At 49.0% G+C, this 24,269-nt stretch overlaps 1 protein-coding gene across 1 annotated transcript in view; it reads right to left on the bottom strand.

Annotated features, from left to right (window-relative positions):
* Nucleotides 1-24,269, bottom strand: part of LOC139417419 (calmodulin-regulated spectrin-associated protein 2-like) — a 97,113-nt gene that overhangs the window by 37,818 nt on the left and 35,026 nt on the right. The window contains exons 4-5 of the mRNA XM_071166734.1: nucleotides 13,135-13,299; nucleotides 7,637-7,734 (exon numbers count right to left, since the gene is read on the bottom strand). Of these exons, the coding sequence (XP_071022835.1) occupies nucleotides 7,637-7,734; nucleotides 13,135-13,299 (263 nt within the window). The remainder of the gene's footprint in view (nucleotides 1-7,636; nucleotides 7,735-13,134; nucleotides 13,300-24,269) is intronic.

Raw genomic sequence — 24,269 nt, 5'->3', positions numbered from 1 at the left:
AGTCTGACGAGCCAGACGCGAATGATATACTGCTTTCTCAGGAACAGGCCCAGATCCCCGTGATTTGTGTGAAGAGGAGGTGGAGAAAAAGAGGCCAGAGGGTGGGCTGTCTTCTGAGAATTAGTAGGCGATTGAATAAACCCCCACTTCCTTCTATTCTGCTAGCAAATGTGCAATCTTTTGACAATAAAATAGGTGACCTACGCAGAAGATTAAATTACCAACGGGACATTCAAAACTGTAATATCTTATGCTTCACGGAGTCGTGGCTGAACGACAACATTATCAACATACAACTGGCTGGTTATACACTGCATCGGCAGGATAGAACAGCGGCGTCTGATAAGACAAGGGGCGGCTGACAATGCATTTGTGTAAATAACAGCTGGTGCACTATATCTAAGGAAGTCTCGAGCTATTGCTCGCCCAAGGTAGAGTATCTCATGATAAGCTGTGGACAACACTACCTACCTAGAGAGTGTATCTGTATTTTTCGTAGCTGTTTACATACCACCACAGCATTGAATAAAAATGTTTAAAAAAATGTTTATTTAACTAGAAAAGTCAGTTAAGATCAAATTCTTATTTACAATGACTGCCTACTGGGGAACAGTGGGTTATAACTGCCTTGTTCAGGGGCAGAACAACAGATTTCTACCTTGTCAGCTCGGGGATTCGATCTAGCAACATTTCTGTTCCTGGCCCAACACTACAACCACCACAACCACCTGCCGCCCCAACGAATGCGCTGTCTTCCGCCATAAGCAAACAAGAATACGCTCACCGAGAGGCAGTGCTCCTAGTAGCTGGGAACTTTTTAATGCAGGGAAACTTAAATCTGTTTTATCAAATTTCTATCAGCATGTTAAAATGTGCAACCAGAGGGGAAAACAACCTCTGGACCACCTTTACACCACACACAAAGATGTGTTCATAGCTCTTCCTCGTCCTCCATTTGGCAAATCTGACCATAACTCTATCCTCCTGATTCCTGCTGACAAGCAAAACTTAAAGCAGGAAGTACCAGTGACTTGGTCTATAAGTGGTCAAATGAAGCAGATGCTAAGCTACAGGACTGTTTTGCTAACACAGACTGGAATATGTTCCGGGATTCCTCCGATGGCATTGACGAGCACACCACATCAGTCACTGGCTTCATCAATGACATCGTCCCCACAGTGACGTATACACTGAGGAACTTATTCAGCTCCATCCATGGTGGTCTTGAAAAGCCTCCCTAAACCATGTTACTGATCAAATACTAATCAGAAGTGATGGTTTGATGGTTTCAAACCAATTACATTTTCTGCTTTCAATTATGGTTGGCATGTCCCAACAATGTCCGAGAAGGCTACAGGGCAGGGCTATGGAAGGCTATAGGGAAGGGCTATGGAAGGCTATAGGGCAGGACTATGGAAGTCTATAGGGCAGGGCTATGCAAGTCTATAGGGCAGGGCTATGCAAGTCTATAGGGCAGGGCTATGCAAGTCTATAGGGCAGGGCTATGGAAGTCTATAGGGCAGGGCTATGGAAGTCTATAGGGCAGGGCTATGGAAGGCTATAGGGGAGGGCTATGGAAGGCTATAGGGCTATGGAAGGCTACAGGGCAGGGCTATGAAAGGCTATAGGGCAGGGCTATGGAAGGCTATAGGGCAGGGCTATAGGGCAGGGCTATGGAAGGCTATAGGGCAGGGCTATAGGGGAGGGCTATGGAAGGCTATAGGGCAGGGCTATAGGGGAGGGCTATGGGAGGCTATAGGGCAGGGCTATAGGGGAAGGCTATAGGGCAGGGCTATAGGAGGCTACAGGGCAGGGCTATGGAAGGCTACAGGGCAGGGCTATGGAAGTCTATAGGGGAGGGCTATGGAAGGCTATAGGGCAGGGCTATAGGGGAAGGCTATAGGGCAGGGCTATAGGGGAAGTCTATAGGGCAGGGCTATAGGGGAAGTCTATAGGGCAGGGCTATAGGGGAAGGCTATAGGGAAGGGCTATGGAAGGCTATAGGGCAGGGCTATAGGGCAGGGCTATGGAAGGCTATAGGGGAGGGCTACAGGGCAGGGCTATAGGGGAGGGCTACAGGGCAGGGCTATAGGGGAGGGCTATGGAAGGCTATAGGGCAGGGCTATAGGGCAGGGCTATGGAAGGCTATAGGGCAGGGCTATAGGGCAGGGCTATGGAAGGCTATAGGGGAGGGCTACAGGGCAGGGCTATAGGGGAGGGCTACAGGGCAGGGCTATAGGGGAGGGCTATGGAAGGCTATAGGGCAGGGCTATAGGGCAGGGCTATGGAAGGCTATAGGGCAGGGCTATAGGGCAGGGCTATGGAAGGCTATAGGGCAGGGCTATAGGGGAGGGCTATGGAAGGCTATAGGGCAGGGCTATAGGGGAGGGCTATGGGAGGCTATAGGGCAGGGCTATAGGGGAAGGCTATAGGGCAGGGCTATAGGAGGCAGGGCTAGGGCTAGGAGGCTACAGGGCAGGGCTATGGGCTATAGGGAAGGGCTATGGAAGGCTAAGGGCTACAGGGCAGGGCTATGGAAGTCTATAGGGGAGGGCTATGGAAGGCTATAGGGCAGGGCTATAGGGGAAGGCTATAGGGCAGGGCTATAGGGGAAGTCTATAGGGCAGGGCTATAGGGGAAGTCTATAGGGCAGGGCTATAGGGGAAGTCTATAGGGCAGGGCTATAGGGGAAGGCTATAGGGAAGGGCTATGGAAGGCTATAGGGCAGGGCTATAGGGCAGGGCTATGGAAGGCTATAGGGGAGGGCTACAGGGCAGGGCTATAGGGGAGGGCTACAGGGCAGGGCTATAGGGGAGGGCTATGGAAGGCTATAGGGCAGGGCTATAGGGCAGGGCTATGGAAGGCTATAGGGCAGGGCTATAGGGCAGGGCTATGGAAGGCTATAGGGGAGGGCTACAGGGCAGGGCTATAGGGGAGGGCTACAGGGCAGGGCTATAGGGGAGGGCTACAGGGCAGGGCTATAGGGGAGGGCTACAGGGCAGGGCTATAGGGGAGGGCTAAATTGGGGATAACACACAGCAAAGACAGAGCTAGCCAAGACTACCACTGAAACCCCTTTAAAGAGCCCTTAGGCTTGGTCCTAATCCCAACCGTCCACCACATCAATCAACTTGCTGTCCTGCTCTCGCTCTCTGACAAGTCACTTCCTCTTCAAAAAGACATGTTCAATTTATCCTGCACAGATGTGCAACTTAAAAGGATTACTGATGTGTTTTACTCTGCTCTGCCATTGCCTTCGCATTGACAGTGTCTGTTTGGTTTCCCAGCATACTGTGCTGCAGCTTAAAATAAAACCTGGGTCACCCCTAGTCAGCTTTTCTTTGTCCCGATGACTGCAGCACATCTGTCCTGGCAGGGTACACGGACCTGAACCAAACCGGCGACTCAAAGAGCAGGGCAGATTTTGGGAGCGACTGGAGCTAGTATCTAGGTCACAGCGCCCGGGGAGGGAGGGAGGGAGGGACGGAGAAGGGAGCGAGAGAGAGAGCGAGGGAGGGTGCGAGAGAGGGAGGGAAGGGTGCGAGAGAGGGAGGGAAGGGTGCGAGCGAGAGAGGGAGGGAAGGGAGCGAGCGAGAGAGAGAGGGAGGGAAGGGAGCGAGAGAGCGAGAGAGAGAGGGAAGGGAGCGAGAGAGGGAGGGAAGGGAGCGAGAGAGGGAGGGAAGGGAGCAAGAGAGAGAGGGAAGGGAGCGAGAGAGAGAGGGAAGGGAGCGAGAGAGGGAGGGAAGGGAGCGAGAGGGGAAGGGAGGGAGCGAGAGAGGGAAGGGAGAGAGTGTGTGCGTTGTGTTGATGGGGGTAGGGTTAATAACCCTTACTTAATTTGTGTGTCATCTAGGCTAACACACACACACACACACATAATGTGCCAGTAACATTGTTACAGGAACAGAGTGCTTTCAACAACAAGCACATCGGTCTGGTGAACATTGTACTGTATTGGGAAGTGGCAGTGGCTGGAGTCTAGCAGTGGATGGAGTCTAGCAGTGGCTGGAACCTAGCAGTGGCTGGAGTCTAGCAGTGGCTGGAGTCTAGCAGTGGCTGGAGTCTAGCAGTGGCTGGAGTCTACCAGTGGCTGGAGTCTACCAGTGGCTGGAGTCTACCAGTGGCTGGAGTCTACCAGTGGCTGGAGTCTAGCAGTGGCTGGAGTCTAGCAGTGGCTGGAGTCTAGCAGTGGCTGGAGTCTACCAGTGGCTGGAGTCTACCAGTGGCTGGAGTCTACCAGTGGCTGGAGTCTACCAGTGGCTGGAGTCTACCAGTGGCTGGAGTCTACCAGTGGCTGGAGTCTACCAGTGGCTGGAGTCTACCAGTGGCTGGAGTCTACCAGTGGCTGGAGTCTAGCAGTGGCTGGAGTCTACCAGTGGCTGGAGTCTACCAGTGGCTGGAGTCTACCAGTGGCTGGAGTCTACCAGTGGCTGGAGTCTACCAGTGGCTGGAGTCTACCAGTGGCTGGAGTCTACCAGTGGATGGAGTCTACCAGTGGATGGAGTCTACCAGTGGCTGGAGTCTACCAGTGGCTGGAGTCTACCAGTGGCTGGAGTCTACCAGTGGCTGGAGTCTACCAGTGGCTGGAGTCTACCAGTGGATGGAGTCTACCAGTGGCTGGAGTCTACCAGTGGCTGGAGTCTACCAGTGGCTGGAGCCTACCAGTGGCTGGAGCCTAGCAGTGGCTGGAGTCTAGCAGTGAAAAAAAATGTATTTCACCTTTATTTAACCAGGTAGGCCAGTTGAGAACAAGTTCTCATTTACAACTGCGACCTGGCCAAGATAAAGCAAAGCAGTGCGACACAAACAACAACACAGAGTTACACATGGAATAAAACAAGTGTACTGTCAATAACACAATAGAAAAAAAGAAAGTCTATATACTTATATATATATGTGTGTGCAAATGGCATGAGGTGGTAAGGCATTAAATAGGCCATAGTAGCAAAGTAATTACAATTTAGCAAATTAACACTGGATGTGCAGATGATGATGTGCAAGTAGAAATATTGGTGTGCAAAAGAGCCAATGGGGCCAATGGGTGTTCAGCCCAGGGACAGCTCTATTCTGGGGTCAATGGGTGTTCAGCCCAGGGACAGCTCTGTTCTGGGGTCAATGGGTGTCCAGCCCAGGGACAGCTCTGTTCTGGGGTCAATGGGTGTCCAGCCCAGGGACAGCTCTGTTCTGGAATCAATGGGTGTCCAGCCAGGGACAGCTCTGTTCTGGGGTCAATGGGTGTTCAGCCCAGGGACAGCTCTGTTCTGGGGTCAATGGGTGTTCAGCCCAGGGACAGCTCTGTTCTGGGGTCAATGGGTGTTCAGCCCAGGGACAGCTCTGTTCTGGGGTCAATGGGTGTCCAGCCAGGGACAGCTCTGTTCTGGGGTCAATGGGTGTCCAGCCAGGGACAGCTCTGTTCTGGGGTCAATGGGTGTCCAGCCAGGGACAGCTCTGTTCTGGGGTCAATGGGTGTTCAGCCCAGGGACAGCTCTGTTCTGGGGTCAATGGGTGTCCAGCCAGGGACAGCTCTGTTCTGGGGTCAATGGGTGTCCAGCCAGGGACAGCTCTGTTCTGGGGTCAATGGGTGTCCAGCCAGGGACAGCTCTGTTCTGGGGTCAATGGGTGTCCAGCCAGGGACAGCTCTGTTCTGGGGTCAATGGGTGTTCAGCCCAGGGACAGCTCTGTTCTGGGGTCAATGGGTGTCCAGCCAGGGACAGCTCTGTTCTGGGGTCAATGGGTGTCCAGCCAGGGACAGCTCTGTTCTGGGGTCAATGGGTGTCCAGCCAGGGACAGCTCTGTTCTGGGGTCAATGGGTGTTCAGCCCAGGGACAGCTCTGTTCTGGGGTCAATGGGTGTCCAGCCAGGGACAGCTCTGTTCTGGGGTCAATGGGTGTCCAGCCAGGGACAGCTCTGTTCTGGGGTCAATGGGTGTCCAGCCAGGGACAGCTCTGTTCTGGGGTCAATGGGTGTCCAGCCAGGGACAGCTCTGTTCTGGGGTCAATGGGTGTCCAGCCAGGGACAGCTCTGTTCTGGGGTCAATGGGTGTTCAGCCCAGGGACAGCTCTGGGACAGTTGAGTTCAGGCATGCGGGGGAGCAGGAGACTGCCTCTGTACACTGACAGCTCACATCAGCATCAAACAGCCGCTATCTTCGCCTCTAGACAGGATGGAGTGGGGAACGAACACAGCCAGCCACACAGCCAGCCACACAGCCAGCCACACAGCCAGCCAGCCACACAGCCAGCCACACAGCCAGCCACACAGCCAGCCACACAGCCACTTCATGCCAGGTCTCTGCAGGCACATTCTGGTGGGACATCAGTGACATTTCCTCCAGAGAACTATATCACACAGCCAGCCAGCCAGCCAGCCAGCCACAGAGAACTATATCTAAGATTTTTCTCAAGACTCCTTTAGAGATGCAATCTCTCTCTCTCCATAGAACATGTTCACTAAAGGGGTTGTGACGCAGAGGGGGGAACAGTCTGGCTGGCCCAGCCACTGGCAGACCTAGCCACACTAACATGGCAGGGTTAAGACCAGGACAAGCTGCCATGACAGGGGGTACGACCAGGACAGGCTGATAAAAAACATTTCTAGATGGGCACGCAGAGAAGAGAGGAGAGACGTTGGATGGGATGGGGGGGGGGGGGGGGGGGGGGGAGGAAGGGGAGTGAAAACGAAGAGGGGAATCCGGAGAGGAAACAAGGGAAAGAAGGAGAGGAGATGAGGGAAGAGGAGGGAAAGAAGGGAAGGAGATGAGGGAAGAGGAGGGAAAGAAGGGAAGGAGATGAGGGAAGAGGAGGGAAAGAAGGGAAGGAGATGAGGGAAGGGGAGGGAAAGAAGATGACATCATCTCTTTCTCCCTCACTTGCCAGTTGTGCTGTGTCAGAGGCCATGGTACCATGTCAACCCTGCTGCTCAGCCGACCATAAAACTGAACCAGCCTGCCTGATGACATGATTGTTCAGAGCCAAAGAGCATGATTCAGCTGGCACAACAACCTGTCGTAGGGCATCAGAGAAGCCTCACGTAGCAGGTTTTATGAAACACGCTAGCTAGACACAACAACTCCTAGATAGGTCGTCTGCTTTCCTGTTTGACCTGTGTGTGTCCCCCAGACTAAATGACTTGTCTTGTAAGTAGCATTGAAAGGACTTGACATTTTTCACTGTGTGGGGTGTGAAGAAAGTACAGGAGAAAAAGTAGCCTGGTCCCAGATCCGTTTGTGCCAATGGGGCATGACAATAAACAGAGGAGTTGGCAGGACACCACAAACAGATCTGGGACCAAGCTGAGTAAGGGCATTGCATAGACATATCATGCTGTTCATGTTGACAATGAGCTTGCCTGGTGCTGCTATAACATAACATATAAATATTGAGGCTTAAATATGGAATGATATTAGTGACAGCAGAGATTGAATTTGAATACAATAATGTCCCATTTGTATTCAAAAATTTAATTCCAATTCAAACCGTTTTGAATCTGTATTGCAAAAAAAAAAATCTATGATTAAATGCATACATTGAATATGCATATCTAACTGTTAGACCAGGTCATTGAAATGTAGAAGATGCTCCTAAAACCAGAATAAAAAGGATGGAGTGGAGTGAGTAGGAAAGAAGGCCGAAGAAGAGAGGAGGAGACACTCACCCCTGGCCTGCCAACAAGCTCAGCTCTCTTCCTTTCTCTCCTCCGCTCCTGACCAATGATATCCTTCAAATACTCATTTACCTGATTAAAAGAGGGAGAGAGTGAATTATCTTGTTAATTGGAGGGCTTCCATGACCGTTGACTGTACAGAATCTTGTTTTACCACAATACATTGCCAACCGAAATATGTTTCTCTTAGTTATGGTATTTAACCTGTTTTATTTTCTTACTGTCATGTAAGAATGTCACAACTATGATATAAGAAAGGTTTACAAAAGTCCCTTCAAAAGCTTTACAAACCTTCCAGCAATTTGACTTGCCTAGTTAAATAAAGGTGAAATAAAATAAATGAATAAAAATATCCCTGTAGTTGAAAGATACATTATTTGAGTTCAAAGGTTATCAATGTCTTCAGTGTGCCACATGCTTTCCCCAAAAGATTCCATGACAACACCAGTGTGTGTGTGTGTGTGTGTGTGTGTGGTGTCGTGTCATGTGATTATCCAAAATTAAATCTAGAATCGGCTTCCTATTTCGCAACAAAGCATCCTTCACTCATGCTGCCAAACATACCCTTGTAAAACTGACCATCCTACCGATCCTCGACTTCATTTACAAAATAGCCTCCAACACTCTACTCAGCAAATTGGATGCAGTCTATCACAGTGCCATCCGTTTTGTCACCAAAGCACCAAAGACTACCCACCACTGCGTCCTCTATGCTCTCGTTGGCTGGCGTTTGCGTCATATTCGTCGCCAAACCCGCTGGCTCCAGGTCATCTATAAGTCTCTGCTAGGAAAAGCTCCGCCTTCTCTCAGCTCACTGGTCACCATAGCAGCACCCACCCGTAGCACGCGCTCTAGCAGGTATATTTCACTGGTCACCCACAAAACCAATTCCTCCTTTGGCCGCCTTTCCTTACAGTTCTCTGCTGCCAATGACTGGAACGAACTGCAAAAATGACTGAAGCTAGAGACTCATATCTCCCTCACTAACTTCAAGCACCAGCTGTCAGAGCAGCTCACAGATCACTGCACCTGTACATAGCCCATCTGTAAACAGCCCATCCAACTACCTCATCCCCATGCTGTTATTTATTTATTTTGCTCCTTTGCACCCCAGTATCTCTACTTGCACATTCATCTTCTGCACATCTATCACTCCAGTGTTTATTGCTAAATTGTAATTATTTCGCCAGTATGGCCTATTTATTTCCTTACCTCCCTTATCTTACCTCATTTGCACACACTGTATATATACTTTTTCTACTGTATTATTTACTGTATGTTTGTTTATTTCATGTGTAACTCGGTGTTGTTGTTTGTGTCGCACTGCTTTGCTTTATCTTGTTCTCAACTGGCCTACCTGGTTAAATAAAGGTGAAATAAAAATAAATAATGTCTGTGTACAGGTGTGGAGTGGTGTGTGTGTAAATAGGTAAGATAGTATCTAAGACTGTGTGTTTTAGTGTTTGGGTCTCCAGCAGGCCAGAGATGGACGCCACCCAGTGTTCCCAGCAGAGGAATGTAAGGCCCAGTACAGAGGAATGTAAGGCCCAGTACAGAGGAATGTAAGGCCCAGTACAGAGGAATGTAAGGTCCAGTACAGAGGAATGTAAGGCCCAGTACAGAGGAATGTAAGGCCCAGTACAGATGAATGTAAGGCCCAGTACAGAGGAATGTAAGGCCCAGTACAGAGGAATGTAAGGCCCAGTACAGAGGAATGTAAGGCCCAGTACAGAGGAATGTAAGGCCCAGTACAGAGGAATGTAAGGCCCAGTACAGAGGAATGTAAGGCCAAGTACAGATGAATGTAAGGCCCAGTACAGATGAATGTAAGGCCCAGTACAGATGAATGTAAGGCCCAGTACAGATGAATGTAAGGCCCAGTACAGATGAATGTAAGGCCCAGTACAGAGGAATGCAAGGCCCAGTACAGAGGAATGCAAGGCCCAGTACAGAGGAATGTAAGGCCCAGTACAGATGAATGTAAGGCCCAGTACAGAGGAATGTAAGGCCCAGAACAGAGGAATGTAAGGCCCAGTACAGAGGAATGTAAGGCCCAGTACAGATGAATGTAAGGCCCAGTACAGAGGAATGTAAGGCCCAGTATAGTCCAGTACAGAGGAATGTAAGGCCCAGTATAGTCCAGTACAGAGGAATGTAAGGCCCAGTACAGAGGAATGTAAGGCCCAGTACAGAGGAATGTAAGGCCCAGTATAGTCCAGTACAGATGAATGTAAGGCCCAGTACAGAGGAATGTAAGGCCCAGTATAGTCCAGTACAGAGGAATGTAAGGCCCAGAACAGTCCAGAACAGAGGAATGTAAGGCCCAGAACAGAGGAATGTAAGGCCCAGAACAGAGGAATGCAAGGCCCAGTACAGAGGAATGTAAGGCCCAGAACAGAGGAATGTAAGGCCCAGAACAGAGGAATGTAAGGCCCAGTACAGAGGAATGTAAGGCCCAGAACAGTCCAGTACAGAGGAATGTAAGGCCCAGAACAGTCCAGAACAGAGGAATGTAAGGCCCAGTACAGAGGAATGTAAGGCACAGAACAGTCCAGTACAGAGGAATGTAAGGCCCAGTACAGAGGAATGTAAGGCCCAGAACAGAGGAATGTAAGGCCCAGAACAGTCCAGTACAGAGGAATGTAAGGCCCAGAACAGTCCAGAACAGAGGAATGTAAGGCCCAGTACAGAGGAATGTAAGGCACAGAACAGTCCAGTACAGAGGAATGTAAGGCCCAGTACAGAGGAATGTAAGGCCCAGAACAGTCCAGTACAGAGGAATGTAAGGCCCAGAACAGTCCAGTACAGAGGAATGTAAGGCCCAGAACAGAGGAATGTAAGGCCCAGAACAGTCCAGTACAGAGGAATTTAAGGCCCAGAACAGAGGAATGTAAGGCCCAGAACAGAGGAATGTAAGGCCCAGAACAGTCCAGTACAGAGGAATGTAAGGCCCAGAACAGAGGAATGTAAGGCCCAGAACAGTCCAGTACAGAGGAATTTAAGGCCCAGAACAGAGGAATGTAAGGCCCAGAACAGTCCAGTACAGAGGAATGTAAGGCTCTCTAACATTAAGGCAGCGTCTCACTCACACAAAGGCAGCATCTCACTCACACTAAGGCAGCACTCACTAACACTAAGGCAGCATCTCACTAACATTAAGGCAGCATCTCACTAACACTAAGGCAGCATCTCACTCACACTAAGGCAGCACTCACTAACACTAAGGCAGCACTCACTAACACTAAGGCAGCATCTCACTAACACTAAGGCAGCATCTCACTAACACTAAGGCAGCATCTCACTCACACTAAGGCAGCATCTCACTCACACTAAGGCAGCATCTCACTCACACTAAGGCAGCATCTCACTCACACTAAGGCAGCATCTCACTCACACTAAGGCAGCATCTCACTCACACTAAGGCAGCATCTCACTCACACTAAGGCAGCATCTCACTCACACTAAGGCAGCATCTCACTCACACTAAGGCAGCATCTCTCTAACACTAAGGCAGCATCTCACTAACACTAAGGCAGCATCTCCCTGTCCCCTATATAGAGCACTATATTCGACCAGGGCCCTGCGGGACGCAGCCTAACACTCCCCCCTCCACTGTCACAGAGACAGGCCCAGGGCAAGACCGCCCCCACACAGAACAACATGCACAGTCGGTCCCAATTCACCCCCTAGCCTTTTCCCTTGGCCCCATCCCTTTGATTCATTTCATTTATTCATACAGGGTGTGTGGGGGGGGGGGGGGGGGGGGTCATTTAAAATGCCAAGTGTAAATTGTTAAACAATACATTGGATTTAAAAAAAAGTTGAGCCCTTCTCAGTAGACATTGTACAGATTTTCAGAGGGTGTCTTGTCCTGTAGACGGGGAAAGAGTGTGTCGTTTGTCCTGCAGAGGGGGAAAGAGTGTGTCGTTTGTCCTGCAGAGGGGGAAAGAGTGTGTCGTTTGTCCTGCAGAGGGGGAAAGAGTGTGTCGCCTGTCCTGCAGAGGGGGAAAAAGTGTGTCGCCTGTCCTGCAGAGGGGGAAAGAGTGTCGCTTGTCCTGCAGAGGGGGAAAGAGTGTCGCCTGTCCTGCAGAGGGGGAAAGAGTGTGTCGCCTGTCCTGCAGAGGGGGAAAGAGTGTCGCTTGTCCTGCAGAGGGGGAAAAAGTGTCGCCTGTCCTGCAGAGGGGGAAAGAGTGTCGCTTGTCCTGCAGAGGGGGAAAGAGTGTCGCCTGTCCTGCAGAGGGGGAAAGAGTGTGTCGCCTGTCCTGCAGAGGGGGAAAGAGTGTGTCGCCTGTCCTGCAGAGGGGGAAAGAGTGTGTCGCCTGTCCTGCAGAGGGGGAAAGAGTGTGTCGCCTGTCCTGCAGAGGGGGAAAAAGTGTGTCACCTGTCCTGCAGAGGGGGAAAGAGTGTCGCTTGTCCTGCAGAGGGGGAAAGAGTGTCGCTTGTCCTGCAGAGGGGGAAAGAGTGTGTCGCCTGTCCTGCAGAGGGGGAAAGAGTGTCGCTTGTCCTGCAGAGGGGGAAAGAGTGTCGCTTGTCCTGTAGAGGGGGAAAGAGTGTGTAGCTTGTCCTGTAGAGGGGGAAAGAGTGTGTCGCTTGTCCTGTAGAGGGGGAAAGAGTGTGTCGCCTGTCCTGTAGAGGGGGAAAGAGTGTGTCGCCTGTCCTGCAGAGGGGGAAAGAGTGTGTCGCCTGTCCTGCAGAGGGGGAAAGAGTGTGTCGCCTGTCCTGCAGAGGGGGAAAGAGTGTGTCGCCTGTCCTGCAGAGGGGGAAAGAGTGTGTCGCCTGTCCTGCAGAGGGGGAAAGAGTGTGTCGCCTGCCCTGCAGAGGGGGAAAGAGTGTGTCGCCTGCCCTGCAGAGGGGGAAAGAGTGTGTCGCCTGTCCTGCAGAGGGGGAAAGAGTGTGTCGCCTGTCCTGCAGAGGGGGAAAGAGTGTGTCGCCTGTCCTGCAGAGGGGGAAAGAGTGTCGCTTGTCCGGCAGAGGGGGAAAGAGTGTCGCCTGTCCTGCAGAGGGGGAAAGAGTGTGTCGCCTGTCCTGCAGAGGGGGAAAGAGTGTGTCGCCTGTCCTGCAGAGGGGGAAAGAGTGTGTCGCCTGTCCTGCAGAGGGGGAAAGAGTGTGTCGCCTGTCCTGCAGAGGGGGAAAGAGTGTGTCGCCTGTCCTGCAGAGGGGGAAAGAGTGTGTCGCCTGTCCTGCAGAGGGGGAAAGAGTGTGTCGCCTGTCCTGCAGAGGGGGAAAGAGTGTGGCTTGTCCTGCAGAGGGGGAAAGAGTGTGGCTTGTCCTGCAGAGGGGGAAAGAGTGTCGCCTGTCCTGCAGAGGGGGAAAGAGACGGACAGAAGCAAAGTAGCAAGATGCTGTGCAGTACAGCTCAGCTCAGTAGTGTGAAAAGGGAACAAATGTATGATGCCCAGCTGGTCTAGACTGTAGGTGGTCCTATTCGTGTGTTTGTGTGTGTGTGTGTTAGAATGCCGTGCAGGTAAATACCTTGTTGATCCAGCTGGTCACGGCGTCCTCGGTGTCGTACGGTGTGTCTGCATCTTCATCGTGGTGGGAGGAGTACCGAAGGATGCACGCCACCACCTTCTCCGCGCTCACCGTCTCCACCGTGTACGCCATCATCAGCGTGTCCATCATCGCCAGGTGGGCACTCTGACAGAGGAAACAGGAAACGAGGTAATTGTGGATCTGAAAAGGCTTTAGGTCAGTGATGTTAGTAGGGAATTCATCATGGGGACACGTTCTAATCGGGTTACTCTGGTAGCCTCCTTAGTAGGGAATTCATCATGGGGACACGTTCTAATCGGGTTACTCTGGTAGCCTCCTTAGTAGGGAATTCATCATGGGGACACGTTCTAATCGGGTTACTCTGGTAGCCTCCTTAGTAGGGAATTCATCATGGGGACACATTCTAATCGGGTTACTCTAGTAGCCTCCTTAGTAGGGAATTCATCAAGGGGACACATTCTAATCGGGTTACTCTAGTAGCCTCCTTAGTAGGGAATTCATCATGGGGACACGTTCTAATCGGGTTACTCTGGTAGCCTCCTTAGTAGGGAATTCATCATGGGGACACGTTCTAATCGGGTTACTCTAGTAGCCTCCTTAGTAGGGAATTCATCATGGGGACACGTTCTAATCGGGTTACTCTAGTAGCCTCCTTAGTAGGGAATTCATCATGGGGACACGTTCTAATCGGGTTACTCTGGTAGCCTCCTTAGTAGGGAATTCATCATGGGGACACGTTCTAATCGGGTTACTCTGGTAGCCTCCTTAGTAGGGAATTCATCATGGGGACACGTTCTAATCGGGTTACTCTAGTAGCCTCCTTAGTAGGGAATTCATCATGGGGACACGTTCTAATCGGGTTACTCTGGTAGCCTCCTTAGTAGGGAATTCATCATGGGGACACGTTCTAATCGGGTTACTCTGGTAGCCTCCTTAGTAGGGAATTCATCATGGGGACACGTTCTAATCGGGTTACTCTAGTAGCCTCCTTAGTAGGGAATTCATCATGGGGACACGTTCTAATCGGGTTACTCTGGTAGCCTCCTTAGTAGGGAATTCATCATGGGGACACGTTCTAATCGGGTTACTCTAGTAGCCTCCTTAGTAGGGAATTCATCATGGGGACACGTTCTAATCGGGTTACTCTAGTAGCCTCCTTAGTAGGGAATTCATCATGGGGACACGTTCTAATCGGGTTACTCTAGTAGCCTCCTTAGTAGGGAATTCATCATGGGGACACGTTCTAATCGGGTTACTCTAGTAGCCTCCTTAGTAGGGAATTCATCATGGGGACACGTTCTAATCGGGTTACTCTAGTAGCCTCCTTAGTAGGGAATTCATCATGGGGACACGTTCTAATCGGGTTACTCTAGTAGCCTCCTTAGTAGGGAATTCATCATGGGGACACGTTCTAATCGGGTTACTCTAGTAGCCTCCTTAGTAGGGAATTCATCATGGGGACACGTTCTAATCGGGTTACTCTGGTAGCCTCCTTAGTAGGGAATTCATCATGGGGACACGTTCTAATCGGGTTACTCTGGTAGCCTCCTTAGTAGGGAATTCATCATGGGGACACGTTCTAATCGGGTTACTCTAGTAGCCTCCTTAGTAGGGAATTCATCATGGGGACACATTCTAATCGGGTTACTTCGGTAGCTGCCTTACTTCAGCAGCTGCCTTACTCCCTATACACTTGTTAACTGGTACCACGAACCTATACATTTTTTGGGCCAGGTACAAAAACACCAGTGTAAACCCCAAGCACCTGTGTAAATAATCCCCAAGCACCCGTGTAAATAAACCCCAAGCACCCGTGTAAATAAACCCCAAGCACCCGTCTAAATAAAAACCCAAGCACCCGTGTAAATAAAAACCCAAGCACCCGTGTAAATAAACCCCAAGCACCGGTGTAAATAAACCCAAAGCACCCGTGTAAATAAAACCTCAAGCACCCGTGTAAATAAAACCCCAACCCCCTGTGAAAATAAAACCCCAAGCACCCATGTAAATAAAACCCCAAGCACCCGTGTAAATAAAACCCCAAGCACCCGTCTAAATAAAAACCCAAGCACCCGTGTAAATAAAAACCCAAGCACCCGTGTAAATAAAAACCCAAGCACCCGTGTAAATAAACCCCAAGCACCGGTGTAAATAAACCCCAAGCACCCGTGTAAATAAAACCCCAAGCACCCGTGTAAATAAAACCCCAAGCACCCGTGTAAATAAGACCCCAAGCACCCGTGTAAATAAGACCCCAAGCACCCGTGTAAATAAGACCCCAAGCACCCGTGTAATTAAGACCCCAAGCACCCGTGTAAATAAGACCCCAAGCACCCGTGTAAATAAGACCCCAAGCACCCGTGTAAATAAGACCCCAAGCACCCGTGTAAATAAGACCCCAAGCACCCGTGTAAATAAAACCCCAAGCACCCGTGTAAATAAAACCCCAAGCACCCGTGTAAAAAAGACCCCAAGCACCCGTGTAAATAAACCCCAAGCACCCGTGTAAATAAACCCCAAGCACCCATGTAAATAAAACCCCAAGCACCCTTGTAAATAAACCCCAAGCACCCGTGTAAATAAAACCCCAAGCACCCTTGTAAATAAGACCCCAAGCACCCGTGTAAATAAGACCCCAAGCACCCGTGTAAATAAGACCCCAAGCACCCGTGTAAATAAGACCCCAAGCACCCGTGTTAAACACTATATTGGAAAAGCCCTAGAAGAGTATGGAATATGGTGGAAGCTAAACCTGGCCTATCAGAAGGGTGGGTGGAGCTATTGCAACCTTGATTAGACCCATCAAGATCTATCCAATCTACAAAACAAGGTAAGGGAGCAAGTTATGGGAATGGAATTGAACCATGGAGCCCTAGCTACCCCTCCTCCACACAGAGTCTAGCAGTTCTCAGTTGGCCGTTCCCCAGTGGCTGTTGCCCTGAAAACACTTGGGTCCATCCCTCATTCAGCGACCCAATTAACTTTGTGTTCTCACACCCTGAAGGGAGAGCGAGATAGAGAGAGAAGCCTACACCAAGCCTGCAGCCTGGGTCAGGAGTTGAGTGTGTCTGCTGGTGTATAGCAATCTTTAAGTCATACCACAGATTCTCAGATTCTTTTACTAGGCCATTCCAAGATATTTAAATGTTTCCCCTTAAACCACTCGAGTGTTGCTTTACCATTATGCTCAGGGTCATTGTCCTGCTGGACGGTGAACCTCCGTCCCAATCTCAAATCTCTGGAAGACTGAAACAGGTTTCCCTCAAGAATTTCCCTGTATTTAGCGCCATCCATCATTCCTTCAATTCTGACCAGTTTCCCAGTCCCTGCCGACGAAAAACATCCCACAGCATGATGCTGCCACCACCATGCTTCACTGTAGGGATGGTATTCTCGGGGTGATGTTAAGGCAAGGGCTGATTTCAAGGTTTTACTGCTAACCTACAAAGCATTACATGGGCTTGCTCCTACCTATCTTTCCGATTTGGTCCTGCCGTACATACCTACACGTACGCTACGGTCACAAGACGCAGGCATCCTAATTGTCCCTAGAATTTCTAAGCAAACAGCTGGAGGCAGGGCTTTCTCCTATAGAGCTCCATTTTTATGGAATGGTCTGCCTACCCATGTCAGAGACGCAAACTCGGTCTCAACCTTTAAGTCTTTACTGAAGACTCATCTCTTCAGTGGGTCATATGATTGAGTGTAGTCTGGCCCAGGAGTGTGAAGGTGAACGGAAAGGCTCTGGAGCAACGAACCGCCCTTGCTGTCTCTGCCTGGCCGGTTCCCCTCTTTCCACTGGGATTCTCTGCCTCTAACCCTATTACAGGGGCTGAGTCATTAGCTTACTAGGGCTCTTTCATACCGTCCCTAGGAGGGGTGCGTCACTTGAGTGGGTTGAGTCACTGATGTGATCTTTCTGTCTGGGTTGGCGCCCTCCCTTGGGTTGTGCCGTGGCGGAGATCTTTGTGGGCTATACTCAGCCTTGACTCAGGATGGTAAGTTGGTGGTTGAAGATATCCCTCAAACTTCCTGCTTGGCCCTGTCCGGGGGTGTCATCGGATGGGGCCACAGTGTCTCCTGACCCCTCCTGTCTCAGCCTCCAGTATTTATGCGGCAGTAGTTTATGTGTCGGGGGGCTAGGGTCAGTTTGTTATATCTGGAGTACTTTTCCTGTCCTATCCAGTGTCCTGTGTGAATCTAAGTGTGCGTTCTCTAATTCCCTCTTTCTTTCTTTCTCTCTCTCGGAGGACCTGAGCCCTAGGACCATGCCTCAGGACTACCTGACATGATGACTCCTTGCTGTCCCCAGTCCACCTGGCCGTGCTGCTGCTCCAGTTTCAACTGTTCTGCCTGTGATTATTATTATTTGGCCATGCTGGTCATTTATGAACATTTGAACATCTTGGCCATGTTCTGTTATAATCTCCACCCGATACAGCCAGAAGAGGACTGGCCACCCCACATAGCCTGGTTCCTCTTTAGGTTTTGGCCTTTCTGGGGAGTTTTTCCTAGCCACAGTGCTTCTACACCTGCATTGCTTGCTCTTTGGGGTTTTAGGCTGGGTTTCTGTACAGCACTTTGAGATATCAGCTGATGTACGAAGGGCTATTTAAATAAATTTGATTTGGATTTGATTTGAGTGGCTGGACTGGCTCTGACAGCCATGTGCTGCAGGGCCATACACTGATTCACAGACCCCCCCCCCCCCCCCCCCCCCAGACCAGGAACCAGGCCATACAGCACTACCAGACCAGGAACCAGGCTATACAGCACTGACATACCAGGAACCAGGCTGTACAGAAGCTAAACTTACCAGGAACCAGGCCGTACAGCCCACCAGACCAGGAACCAGGCTATACAGCACTACCAGACCAGAAACCAGGCTGTACAGCACTAACAGACCAGGAACCAGTCTATACAGCACTAACAGACCAGCAACCAGGCTGAACAGCACTAACAGACCAGGAACCAGGCTATACAGCACTAACAGACCAGGAGCAAGTATGTCCTCCAAATGTTCATAAGAGGAGTCCTACTTCCAAATATTTACAGCACGTAATTATGTGCACACGCTTTGAGTTTTTCCATGCACTAACTCAATTCATCACACTTAACCTTACAATGAACTAATACACTGTACTAATATACTATTTACATTCTAGTCATTCCAAACACACCAAGACAGTCGTGAAGAGGGCATGACAAAGCCTTTTCCTCCTCAGGAGACTGAAAAGATTTGGCATGGGTCCTCAGATCCTCAAAAGGTTCTACAGCTGCACCATCGAGAGCATCCTTACTGGTTGCATCACTGCCTGGTACGGCAACTGCTCGGCCTCTGACTGCAAGGCACTACAGAGGGTAGTGCAAACAGCCCAGTACATCACTGGGGCCAAGCTTCCTGCCATCCAGGACCTCTATATCAGGCGGTGTCAGAGGAAGGCCCTACAAATTGTCAAAAGACTGCAGCAACCCTAGTCATAGACTGTGCTCTCTGCTACCACACGGCAAGCGGTACCAGAGCGCCAAGTCCGGTACCAAATCATTTTTTTCACTTAGCAATTGTACTATTTTGTGTATGTCCATTACATGAAATCCCCCAAAAATATATTTAAATTACAGGTTGTAATGCAAGGAAAAAGAAAAAACGCCAAAAGGGATGAATACTTTTGCATTCACTCTATATACAGGGGGGTACCGGTACAGAGTCAATGTGGAGGCTATATACAGGAGGTACCAGTACAGAGTCAATGTGGAGGCTATATACAGGGGGTACCGATACAGAGTCAATGTGGAGGCTATATACAGGTTGTACCAGTACAGAGTCAATGTGGAGGCTATATACAGGGGGTACCAGTACTGAGTCAATGTGGAGGCTATATACAGGGGGGTACTGGTACAGAGTCAATGTGGAGGCTATATACAGGGGGGTACCGGTACAGAGTCAATGTGGAGGCTATATACAGGGGGGTACCGGTACAGAGTCAATGTGGAGGCTATATACAGGAGGTACCAGTACAGAGTCAATGTGGAGGCTATATACAGGGGGTACCGATACAGAGTCAATGTGGAGGCTATATACAGGTTGTACCAGTACAGAGTCAATGTGGAGGCTATATACAGGGGGTACCAGTACTGAGTCAATGTGGAGGCTATATACAGGGGGGTACTGGTACAGAGTCAATGTGGAGGCTATATACAGGGGGGTACCGGTACAGAGTCAATGTGGAGGCTATATACAGGGGGGTACCGGTACAGAGTCAATGTGGAGGCTATATACAGGGGGTACCGGTACAGAGTCAATGTGGAGGCTATATACAGGTTGTACCAGTACAGAGTCAATGTGGAGGCTATATACAGGGGGTACCAGTACTGAGTCAATGTGGAGGCTATATACAGGGGGGTACTGGTACAGAGTCAATGTGGAGGCTATATACAGGGGGGTACCGGTACAGAGTCAATGTGGAGGCTATATACAGGGGGGTACCGGTACAGAGTCAATGTGGAGGCTATATACAGGGGGGTACCGGTACAGAGTCAATGTGGAGGCTATATACAGGGGGGTACCGGTACAGAGTCAATGTGGAGGATATATACAGGGGGTACCGGTACAGAGTCAATGTGGAGGCTATATACAGGGGGTACCGGTACAGAGTCAATGTGGAGGCTATATACAGGGGGGTACCAGTACAGAGTCAATGTGGAGGCTATATACAGGGGGGTACCAGTACAGAGTCAATGGGGAGGCTATATACAGGGGGTACCGATACAGAGTCAATGTGGAGGATATATACAGGGGGTACCGGTACAGAGTCAATGTGGAGGCTATATACAGGGGGTACCGGTACAGAGTCAATGTGGAGGCTATATACAGGGGGGTACCAGTACAGAGTCAATGTGGAGGCTATATACAGGGGGGTACCAGTACAGAGTCAATGGGGAGGCTATATACAGGGGGTACCGATACAGAGTCAATGTGGAGGATATATACAGGGGGTACCGGTACAGAGTCAATGTGGAGGCTATATACAGGGGGTACTGGTACAGAGTCAATGTGGAGGCTATATACAGGAGGTACTGGTACAGAGTCAATGTGGAGGCTATATACAGGGGGTACCAGTACTGAGTCAATGTGGAGGCTATATACAGGGGGTACCAGTACAGAGTCAATGTGGAGGCTATATACAGGGGGTACCAGTACTGAGTCAATGTGGAGGCTATATACAGGGGGTACTAGTACAGAGTCAATGTGGAGACTATATACAGGGGGTACCAGTACAGAGTCAATGTGGAGGCTATATACAGGGGGGTAGCAGTACAGAGTCAATGTGGAGGCTATATACAGGGGGTACCAGTACAGAGTCAATGTGGAGACTATATACAGGGGGTACCAGTACAGAGTCAATGTGGAGGCTATATACAGGGGGTACCGGTACAGAGTCAATGTGGAGGCTATATACAGGGGGGTACCAGTACAGAGTCAATGTGGAGGCTATATACAGGGGGGTACCAGTACAGAGTCAATGTGGAGGCTATATACAGGGGGGTACCAGTACAGAGTCAATGTGGAGACTATATACAGGGGGTACCGGTACAGAGTCAATGTGGAGGCTATATACAGGGGGTACCAGTACAGAGTCAATGTGGAGGCTATATACAGGGGGTACTAGTACAGAGTCAATGTGGAGGCTATATACAGGGGGTACCAGTACAGAGTCAATGTGGAGGCTATATACAGGAGGTACCAGTACAGAGTCAATGTGGAGGCTATATACAGGGGGGTACCAGTACAGAGTCAATGTGGAGGCTATATACAGGGGGGTACCAGTACAGAGTCAATGTGGAGGCTATATACAGGAGGTACCAGTACAGAGTCAATGTGGAGGCTATATACAGGGGGTACCAGTACAGAGTCAATGTGGAGGCTATATACAGGAGGTACCAGTACAGAGTCAATGTGGAGGCTATATACAGGGGGGTAGGTAGAGTTAAAGTGACTATGCACAGATAATAGCAGCAGCATACAATAGGGGTCTCGATAGCAGTTTGATTAGCTGTTGAAGAGTCTTTATTTTTGTTCAGGGGCAGTGCTCGGGTATTTGAACTTGCAACCTTCCGGTTACTAGTCCAACCACTAGGCTACCCTGCCGCCCCAAATGGCTTGGGGGTAGAAGCTAAGGCCATTATTGAACATGGGGTGAAACATTCCTACTCATTTGTAAATAAAGCCAGGTTGTTATTTAGAATAATTTATTTCAGTTTTTAGAGGGAGAGAAACAAAAAGCCCACCGTGCCAATTTTTCGAAAATGTCAAGCGTAATTCCCCCAAGTTCTCTCTGAACTCCAGGACCACCGACAGTTTTTGTTGTTGCCTGATGCAGGACTCTAGTGCCAGAGAAGAGACTCTCAGACTGAAAACACCTCCATTCATTTCCGAAAAGATAGTCAATTTGTGCCATAGTTTAGACTACCGATAGATATAAGCATTACAACTCCCCCTTGTGATAGTGTGGTGCAATGACAGAATGACACCATCTACCACTAACGGGCATAAGCTCAAAACTTCTAAAGGAAGAACCACTGTAAATAGCTACACAGACTACCGGCATTCACCCTTTTTTGCACTAACTCTCTTGCACACTGGACTCCTACACAGTCACACATACTTATTACACTGACACCCTAACACACACACACACACACACACACACACACACACACACACACACACACACACACACACACACAACATACTCCCACACACACACACAACATACTCCCACACACACACACACACACACTACATACTCCAACACACACACATGCATACTGATGCCACACACACACACACACACACACACACACACACACACACACTACACACACACTACATACTCCCACACACACATACACACACTACATACTCCCACACACACACTACATACTCCCACACACACACACTTTCATACATTTGAAAAGGCAATGTAACTGAGGACTTGGTGGACTGTATAATCTTTAGGCTATGTTTTACTTGGTGTTGTCTCCCATGATAAGGGCACCGATGACAACACAGAGGACTATGGTCGAGGTGGTATAATGCCACGGATTAGCACCGCCATCTTCAGTAGAGGGCTACAACTGCATAACGAACTCAATAGCTCTAAACACTGAAATAAAATGCAATACCCACATAAACGATATAACATCTATAGAATTACAGGGCATATAAACAAAATAACAGGGGACAAGAGCATTGAATCCCGAGCGTCGAATCCCCAAACTAACTAGGTTAAAATTCTGTCGATGAGCAAGACACTTCACCCTAATTGCTCCTGTAAGTCGCTCTGGATGAGTGTCTACTAAATGACAAAAATGTCAAATGTAAAAAATGTCAATAAACATGTGAAAGATATTAAAATATGTACTTACACTTCAGCAAGGACACACACGGGCCTTGGCTAACACAGCGAGAGCTAACTAGTGGGAAAACACAGGAGCTGGAACTGTCTCTCACTTGACACCTCTTTGAGCTAACGTTCACTGAGCTGGAGATCGCCCAGCATGCTCTCCTCCACTTCACAGGTGGGCGGAGCTACAGCGCTGATATTATGAACTTTATCTATTCTACTATGATAACTACTATTTCTTCAGCCTTTCGTACAAGGAGTACAGGAGGGTACTAAGAACACACCCCTGATGGGCCTCTGTGTTGATGGTCAGTGTGGCGAATGGGTTTTTGCCTACCTTCAGTGAACTATGGTGGTCTGCTTGAAACAAGTTGGTATTACAGACCGGGTCAGGGATAGGTTGAAAAGGGATCGGATGAATCTCGGAACATACTCCAGTCTGGGCCAGCGAAACAGTCCTGTAGCGTACCATCTGCTTCACTGGTACTTCCTGAATGAGTTTTTGCTTGTGATCAGGAAGGAGGATAGAGTTATGGTCTGATTTGCCAAAGGGAGGGCCTTGCATGCGGAATAAAGGTATTCTAGAGTTTTGTCGCCTCTAGTTGCACAGATGACATGCTGGTTAAAGTGAGTTGAGACGGATTTCAGTTTCCCTGTATTAAAATCACTGGCAACGCCAATTTGGACTGACCAATGTAGACGGTTTCAAATACATGCCAACTTAAAAGTTTTACATCACGAAATGTCGATCTGAAATCTTTTAAGCAATGTTGAGAGAATCCTATTTGAGCCAGAAAAAAAAAGGATGTTCCTATGATAGGTAAAATATACAAAACCTTGCAGAGAGCCTGTCCAACTCACAATCTCTCAGAAAAAAAATTATATATCCAACTGAGCCTATACAAAAAATATGAACTATCAAACTGAGCCTATACAAAAAATATGTACTATCAAACTGAGCCTATACAAAAAATATGAACTATTGGAACCAATACTTAAAAACTGATATTGGCACAAGATGGAGGGAGTGTTGGAACATAACTAACACAACTACAGTTAACAAAATGTAGGCTTAATCCAGTATAAACAAATTAATAGAATTTATTACACAAGAGTCAAAATTAATACATTCTACAGCATAATGGCAGAGCTATGTCTTAAGTATACATTTAACAATGATTCAATAATTCATGCCTTCTGGGAGTGGTATAAAGTCCAAAAGTTATGGGCGGAGTTAGAAAGTTGGCTGTCAGAAGTTTTACGATGTAAATTTATCATACTTTTCTCATTAATCAATTTGTATTTTTATTTTTTTACTTAACTGGAAATCAAGTGATCCTCCATTGCTGGGATGATAGAAGAATCAAATGCATTATTATGTGGCCATGTGGCATAGTCTTGCAGGCGTTGGAGATGGATACAGTGGGAACATGTGGGTCAGGACTAGAGGTCGACCTCTAGTCAGGACAGGTGTGATGTCGCTGATGTTTGTGTGGGTCTGTCTGTTTGTTGTCTGTGTAATTTTACATTTAAAAAATAAACACTTTTTTTAACGTTAAATTATTATTATTTTTTTTAAATACACCGGCCACCAGAAACACCCTCTGAATGTTGGCTTATGGCCATATACAGCTCGCTTGAGTGCAGTCTTAGTGCCAGCATGGTTTTGTCATGGTAAATAGGCCGCTATGAAAAATATTGATGATA

The sequence above is a fragment of the Oncorhynchus clarkii genome, chromosome 1 (assembly GCF_045791955.1).
Source record: "Oncorhynchus clarkii lewisi isolate Uvic-CL-2024 chromosome 1, UVic_Ocla_1.0, whole genome shotgun sequence".
Taxonomy (NCBI): domain Eukaryota; kingdom Metazoa; phylum Chordata; class Actinopteri; order Salmoniformes; family Salmonidae; genus Oncorhynchus; species Oncorhynchus clarkii.
The sequence above is the reverse complement of the archived record's forward strand: the minus strand, read 5'-3'. Positions and strand labels throughout refer to the sequence as shown.